Source organism: Dipteris shenzhenensis, chromosome 33, assembly GCF_047967505.1.
Source record: "Dipteris shenzhenensis isolate YYH24624 ecotype China chromosome 33, Dip_SZ_1.0, whole genome shotgun sequence".
In the NCBI taxonomy this organism is placed as follows: Eukaryota; Viridiplantae; Streptophyta; class Polypodiopsida; order Gleicheniales; family Dipteridaceae; genus Dipteris; species Dipteris shenzhenensis.
Window position 1 is genome coordinate 35,257,498 of NC_141628.1, and position 8,297 is coordinate 35,265,794.

At 41.0% G+C, this 8,297-nt stretch overlaps 1 protein-coding gene across 1 annotated transcript; it reads right to left on the bottom strand.

The window, feature by feature from the left end:
* Positions 1-5,609: 5,609 nt before the first annotated feature.
* Positions 5,610-6,132, bottom strand: LOC147880039 (uncharacterized). The gene is made up of 2 exons (XM_087371422.1): positions 5,761-6,132; positions 5,610-5,663 (listed from the first exon to the last, which is right to left on the bottom strand). Exons 1-2 carry the CDS (start codon positions 6,127-6,129, stop codon positions 5,637-5,639), a joined length of 396 nt encoding a protein of 131 aa, XP_087227548.1. The 5' UTR covers positions 6,130-6,132; the 3' UTR covers positions 5,610-5,636.
* Between the last annotated feature and the right edge of the window lie 2,165 nt (positions 6,133-8,297).

Here is an 8,297-nt window from a genome sequence, read left to right on the forward strand (position 1 = left end):
TATTGCTTTTGAACTGAGTGATAAAGATATTTATCATTGAGAAAGGGACATTAAAAAGAAGATTTTATGCCAAGATACCACACCATACTTTCTCCCTCATGTGAGAATGAAGATGGTAACATCCCAATGATGTTGTACTCAAGCATAGGGAGAAGGAAAGGATCAACATAGGCCATAATCTCAGCAAGCCAGTTTGCGCCAAAGAAAAGAGTGATACATTGTTAAAAGAAGACCTTGCGGCTCAACATGACATGAAATGATATATATCAAGAAGTTTGAAGGGGATGATTGGGTCGGATGGGTAGGTTTCAAGGAAACATTGCACCTCCTTCATAGATACCTTTACAATTAGCTCAAAACACTTCGGAAACTGTCATTAGACACAAAGGCCTATAACTTTTAGTAAAGACATGATATCAAAGATTCAAACACATATAGAGATTTGCCTTGAGATGGCTTCGAGCTGATATATGTTTCATAAGAAACAAAGAAGCGGCCAGAAAGTTATGGGCAGTTTACTAGATGGGGGTAAAAACTATCATGAAAATAGACTGTCAAACATAGAGACTCATAACTTTTTACTGTAGTATCTGATTCAAAGTCTAATCAAATACAGACATGTGACTTAAAGAGAGATTTGGGTGATATAAGTTTCATAAAAATTGGACTACTGAGCAAAAAGTTATGAGCAAAACACTAACAGGGGGTCAAACGATCATAAAAAACTGCCCTCCACCCATGCTAATTTCGCCTGAGTAGGATGCTCCCTCAAGACTCCATCCTCATCAATGATCCACCACTCATAGATTTTTCCTAGAAGAGGGTAACTCCCTTGGTGGCTTGGGAAATGGATGGACCATGTGTGTGCAATGAGCGGTTAAATAGAAAGAACTTTTAAGGCTTTGAAAGAAAGAAAAGGGAAGAGAGACTCAAGAGAGGGAATACGAAGTGATATTCATTGTTAATAGAGTGATACTCCACTCCAATGCAACTCAAAATACTACAAACACAAGGGAGAAGAAGAGGTTTCATATGTACAAGAGGGAGCGAAAGCTCCAAGGCTACTTGTAGAGAGAGAATGAACTAGAGAGAGATGGACTCAAGAGTCTACATAAGAGTATCTACAAGAGGGAGAGAAGGCTTATGGAACAGGCTTGAGGAGACTAGAGCTACAACAACATGATGCCTAATGGTGGAAGAGATAATGAACAAGGGAGAGGAGGGCTCCTTTTATAGAGATTTTGTCACCCTCCTTCATCCATTTACAATTGCTGCCTATAGATTCCTTTCCCCATCAATCACATAAGCCCATATGTCACCATCCATGTCCTTTTTGGCTACTCTTGCCATGTGTCCCATCAAAAGATTCTCAAATTGAGAAAGTCAAGAGTCTCCCCACATGGATCCCATAGGGACCCTCTCTTTTTCATATGTCCACATCCTCCTTATTCCACATAGGAATTCTAGAAGGATTCCTCTTAACTCCACACTCCTCCACATGCCTTCCACATGCTTCACATGTGGCCTCTCTTATATTATTGGAACACATGGACATGAGCCCACCTCTTTATATGACTCACTCTTCCTTTTTTCTAAAAACCCCATAATATCCCATACACAAATAACTCTCACCCCATACCAAGGTATTTATCATTCATACACATGGTATTTATACAATGATCCATTCCACTCATCCTCTCAATCCCATACAATATCTTAGAAAATAGAAATAAGTGAGAGCCGCTAGGCTGTCACTTGATAGTCAAACTCTTATCAAACATAGAGAAAAACAATACCAATGCCAAATAAAAAATATCAATTTTTGGCGTCACAATGGTTAGCTCAATTTGGTCATCTTGTTCCTCTTCTTCAATGGCTAAGTCTAACCCCACCTTAGTAAGTGGTGCACTAACTGCCTTTTATTCCTTGGATGTTATATCTATTTCTTCTGTGAATTGGGACTCTCCCAATTCATACATACAGGTTGCTAATACTATCTATTTTGACTTCTTTCTCTTCATACAATTCTCTGTGCAATACCTCCATGTTGAGATATGGAGCTCCACTCGTGATATGCCAGGGTGACGTTGTGCATTTATGTCACCGACTTGTTAGCTGCTAATGCGGTTGGTACACCGCCCATGAATAATAGCTAGATGACAGCTATCTTTATGTACTCTAGTTAGTGGCTCCATTAGTATGCCCCCTAGGTTAGCTGAGTTTGGTTTGAGACCCACATATAGGGTTCATCTATTCCTTTTGTACTAAGAGAGAGAGTTCTTTTGGCTTTCACAACTTAGAAGAGGAAAACTGTTTTCAGCCGTCACCTTTGTGTGTATTCCCCCATTGTGTATGTGAGAAAGCTGCAAGTGAAACTCCTTACTTCTCTCCCACTCTGTTCACATGGTATCAGTTCGTGGTAAGGAGCTCAAGAAAGGAAACCAAGTTCGCAGTGTCTTGGTAAGAGGATCAATGTTGCTTTTGTTTTTTGAGTTTGGGAGAAAATCTCTGCAAGTAGCACATTTGAAAAGTGCAAGAGTGCACTATCTCAGATTGGGATGCCCTTCGCGGTGCAGTGAGAGGGTAGTATATGCTATGAGAGTAGGCAAAGTCCTCGGTGACATTATTTTTTTGATTCAAGGCCGTTTCGGGGCCCGTTTTGGTGGCGGAAGTTTTTCGCAGGCTCTCTGAAAGGTGCCCTATTTTTGCTATGTGACCACTGTTTCGCAAGTCGGTGAAAAGTTACTACAAAAATTGCATCGTATGCCTATGTGCAAAGATATTGAGAGTGACAGAATCATTCTTATTGCATATTGATGCATAATCATCACTAGGAAGTGATTGTGTGGTCAAATACCACTTTTGTCAGCTTTGTAGAGTTGCCCTTGTGAGCCTGAAGTTGTGTTTTTTGTAGTGATAGAATATTTTTATAGTCGTATGTAATGGTGTCTGATGCTCTTTCACAGATAGTCACTGAAAAGCTTGACAAGAACAACTTCCCAGCATGGAAGTTTAGAATGACAAATTCCCTTAAGGGAAAAGGCTATTGGGAGTTCATTTCTGGAGCTGAACAAGAAACCAGTTATTCCTAATGTTCCCAATCAATAGGAGCTGCATGCATTTAAAGGCTGGCATGAAAGAGCTAGGAAAGTTATATACTGGCTCTCTATCAGTATTTCAGATTCTATGATTGTGCATATTCAGGATGCAAGCACACCGAAGGAGGCATGGGATACTTTGACAAAAATGTATAGCACAAATACGCAAGCCAAGAAAATGCAGCTCAAGCAAGAGTTACATAATGTGCAGAGAGAAAATATCAGCATCAATGACTACCACATGAAGGTGAAGAAGATTGCAGATGCACTTGCTTCCATTGGGTTGCCAGTAGAAGATGATTATTTAATTTCTATGACCTTGAATGGTCTAGGAAAGGATTATCCACAGTTCCCAACATCCATTGCCATCTGTGAGAATTTTCCTGATTTTGGGGAGTTGATTGCTCTTCTAATTTTTGAAGAGCAGAGAAATGGTGGTGCATCTTCTTCAGGAGGAACTTCAAAAGAAGCTGTCTTCTACTCAAATGCTGGAAGAGGTAGAGGCAGAGGTAGAGCAGGCCGATCTAGAGGCCGTGGCAGAAATCAGAATATGCAGCAAATTCAAGAAAACCAGTCCTATGGAGGAGGACATGGTAACTTTAGAGGTAGGGGGAGCCAAAGAGGTCGTGGTGGATGGCAGAGAGACCAAAATGCAAACAGCAATGTTGAATGCTCCTACTGTGGTAAAATGGGTCATATGGATAAAGATTGCTACAAAAAGCAAAATGACATCATGAATGAAAAATTGCAGCAAAGCAATTATGCATCCTCTAGTAGACAGGGTGATGACAGAAATGAACATTTGTTTATGGTGCAGCACATGACCAATTCTGTGACAAGTGCAAGAGAAAGCAATGATGTGTGGTATGTTGATGCAGGTGTGTCAAACCACATGACAGGTCATGCAGAATGGATGCAAGATGTAAGGAAAATGGAAAGACCAGGATTTGTGGAGACTGGTGATGATACTGCACATCCTATTGTGCAGATTGGTAAAATTCCTTTGTCTATGCAGGGTGGGAAAAAGAAATACCTGTCTGATGTATTTCATGTCTCGAATATCACCCAGAACCTAGTTTCAGTTGGTCAAATGGTTGAGCAGGGCTTGCAAGTGAGATTTAATCCTCATGGATGCTTTGTTGAGGATATGAAAAATAAAGATCGCTTGAGAGAAAAAGGGAAGAAGAAGGGTAGAATGTTTACGTTGGATGCAGGCACGCCTGAATTGAGTGCAGCAATGTTTGCACATGGGACTGGTGTAGTTGCAGATATGGATATCTGGCATAAACGCATTGGTCATGTTAATGTACATCGACTTAAATTAATGCAGGCCCAAAATATTATTGCAGGATTTCCTAAGTTCAAGGTTGCAGAAATGCATAAGATATGTGAAGCTTGTCTTCTCAAAAGCAGCTTCTCTCTCTACAAACATTGTTAGTGAATCGACCACTCCAAAGTGATCTCCTTAGCATTGGAGTTGCACTATTGCAAGAATCTCTCTCTCTCTCTCTCTCTCTATCCATCCATCCATACATATATACATGCATGCATGCATGCATGTATGTATGTATATAGTGTATATGTATATAGTTTGTTTGACTATAATGATGAGTCCTTAATAAATTTATACAGGTCTCCACGAAGATAAAGCAAAAGACAAAGCGCTCTTTGAATTTATATAGAACTAAACAAAGCATATGACATGCATTCCTTCTTAGTACCACATGTTTATACCATTTTGAGTTCTCTTCCTTTCATGATATAAAAGATGAGCCAATTGAGAAAATAATCAATTTTGTCTAATCCTCTCTTTTGCTTTTTCTCTCTCCTTTTCATATTATCTTCATGCGGGAATTTCATTTTTAACACATGATTATCTTAGAGGCATCGAACAATTTATAGAAAACTTGAATTGCAAAACCTCCCAAAGAAGAGTGTCCTCACAGATGGTACTAAAAAATGAGTGCAAAATAGATATTTACATCCTTTTTAGGTGATTGTAAGAGATTCTCAAGTAGGAAGCCCTAAATATGGAGTTGGATTGATATGCCAAAAAAAGTTTGGTAGTGGAATGCACTCAATCTGAGGAAGGATTGAGGAAACGCTCTAAAAATGATAATAAATAATCATGGACGACCAGTAAGGGGTAGAGGGAGCAGGGTGGTAAATGAAATTTTCTGAATAAGGCCACTGTAAGGCAAGAGCGAGACCTTATAGTGTCTTGTGTTTTGGTAAATAAAACTCTGTATAACCATTGTAAGGCAAGAGCGAGAGCTTATAGTCGATCTGTACTAAACTAAAAGAACGTGCTTTTGATTTGGATTGTGAAACGACAAAGACGAGGATTTGACACCGTCTCCTTTGAGAGTTGAAAACTTGACTACGTCATTTGCTGCACCATTGCTCCGTCCGTATAGGTGATTAGATCTCACTTTCTTGCATAGTCAGCGCCTCTCCTTCTCTCACTTTCTTGCATAGTCAGCGCCTCGAGAAGGAGATGCATCATGCATCATGCCACTATAGCATATATGCTTGCTACTATCCCGAAAACAAGCGCATTTTTGGCTGCCAAACATTAGCAGCCAGGGCGTATATCTCAAAATCAAGAGCTCCGCTGGCAACGACGGAAATCATTAAGACAATTTGATGTTGCCTACTTGACCAGGCATGAAACTGGTCTCTTTTCGTTGTCGTTGTGCAATTTCTTGTAGGTTGGGGTCACCACTTTGAGCTGTGAGGGGAAGTTAGATGCGCTTCTGACGTGAACCTCCCTCGAAAGCTCAGCATCGACAGGGTAGCGGATATCGAGATCTCGGTTTATGATCCGACTGGACCAAAGTGAGCACGAAAGTCGGTGGGCGGATGCCGAAGCGGAGGACGGAAGAGGAGGCGTAGATGGTGGTGAGAAACGGCGGCTATCTGAACAGCCTATGGTGGGTGGAGGATCTGGTTCAACGTTGCCATCGAAATTTTGCAGCCATTGTGCGACGCCAAAGGCTTCTTGATCCACTTTCTCATTAGGAGACGACATCGTCAAGAGCCTACCACTGAATTCCGTGTTTGGATCCACCTCAAGCGCGCAAACAGATGAAGCGCTGAGAATGCTACGAGAGGAAGAGCCTGAAAATCGCCCACTAAGAATTTTCTTCACTTCAGAAGAGAAAGAGCGGCGAGCTGGAGAGGAGGAGGATTGCGCCAAGGAGGGGGGGGGTGAGTACTCGATGGGGAGATTGCAAGATTGGGGGAGGGGAAAGGGGAGGCAAAAGAGTAGAGTCGTGGGGAGAGAGGGAAGGTTTGGGCAACCCAGGTGAGGTCTCCCAAAGGAAGGGGACGATGCCAGGATTGTGGTAGAAGGAAGAGCCACGAGAGGAGGGGCCATGCTCGGCATCCCTTTGGAGCAAGTGAAGGAAGAAAGGCTCATGGATCACTAGGGAGTTGGAGGTTTCGTGAGGAGTTTCAAGCATGATGGGTGCAAACATTAAGGAGTTGGTGTTATGAGGAGTTTCAAGCATGGTGGGTGCTAAGCCACTTCTAAATACTACCTAGAAAATCACAAACTCAAAGGAAGAATTGTAGATCTTGTACACTATTCAAGTGGTATGAATTTGCACATTTCTAACTCAAAGGAATTGTAGATCTATACACTATTCAAGTGGTAGGAATTGGGGGAAAATTTTATTGTGAGCTTTTTAATGCGAGCTTTTTTGGAAATTTATCAAAGTTTGTGAGCTTTTTTAGAGTCCCATAAAAAAAGACCTACTAATCAAAAAATAACAAAGTAATTACTTATCCTGTATCTATGGATTTATCCTAGGAAATACCAAAGCAATTAGCAATTCTATGGACTAAAAAAGACAAAGCTATTAATCCAAGTAATTTATATTGCAAGTCAGTAATTAATGATATCATATATAAAAATGAGCCATCACAATACCAGCAAATATGTATTATGCATTCAAGTCTATGGATTGTTGCTAAGGCAACAAAGGTTTAATGAAACTTCAAGTAAGCATATGCCAATTTTCATGTAGTTCTATTATTTGAAAAGGCCAAAGCAATTAGTAAAATGTTCCACATTAAGAACATTGTGTTGACTCAACACAACAAATTTTGAGCAAAAAAAAGTGTCACATCAAAAAGTGGGCTATTATAACACCAACCAAGTTTATATTTTGCATTCAGGTCTATGGATTGATCCTAGGTCGACTAAGCACTGATGAAACATCCATAGTGGAAAGGGTTGGTTGATGAATAAGCATGTGTTGATTTGGATCCAATCCCAATACACGGATGAAGATGTAATAGATATGTTTGCATGCCAGGTAAGGTTTTTGACCCAACTCTCTTTTTTGAAAATCTGGACATGTACACATGGGTTCAGTCTTGATGTGCACATCGTAAGACATCCGAGCCTTGTCAGACCCTGTTGTTCTCAAATGGAAAATACTATGATGAAGAAGCTCCACTGTCATTTCTCCCATGACAACAGCGTGCATAGATTGAGCACTAGCTATTCTTTTTGCAGCCTCCTTAGATATGCCATGCCTCCATTTTGTGGTTCTTACCAATGTGTGTTGAGCTAAATTCCTTGGTATGGATGCCGACCCTCCATGTGCATCACAAAAATTAGTTGGCATCGGTGCTGATCCTTGAGGTACATTTGGTGTCCTCCAATTTACATGGGGTTGATCCACTATTTGCAGTCTAAACCCAACCTTGATGAGATTGCCTATCTCCTCACTTGTGATGTTTGTTTCCACATCCACCTTCCACACAGATGGACGTTCAAGAACATGCATGATATTATGATCTAGGTGCCATGATCTAGGTGCCATGTATGAGTTATATCATCATTACAAAACCACATCCATTGTGCTTTTGGTCCTCCTACCCCTGGATGCCGCCGTTCAGAGTAGAAACAGGGTGCCACCACTCCTTGTGAACTGCTTTGTATATATCGATTACACTTAACCTTTCCATCTATGAATCCAAGACACTTCACTTTAGAGTTTTTGGAGGTCCTTCGAATTGCCCAAAAGGTACGGTGGATAGGCACCTCAACAATAGAGAGGCCACTAGGAAGGCCTCCTTGTCTCATAGGTGGAGCCATTGGGGCTTGTTCTCTTGTGGGCATGGTCTCATTCTGAGCTCCTTCAGCTTCCCCTACATTGCCATGTTTTTCCCATGATGTTTTTGTAG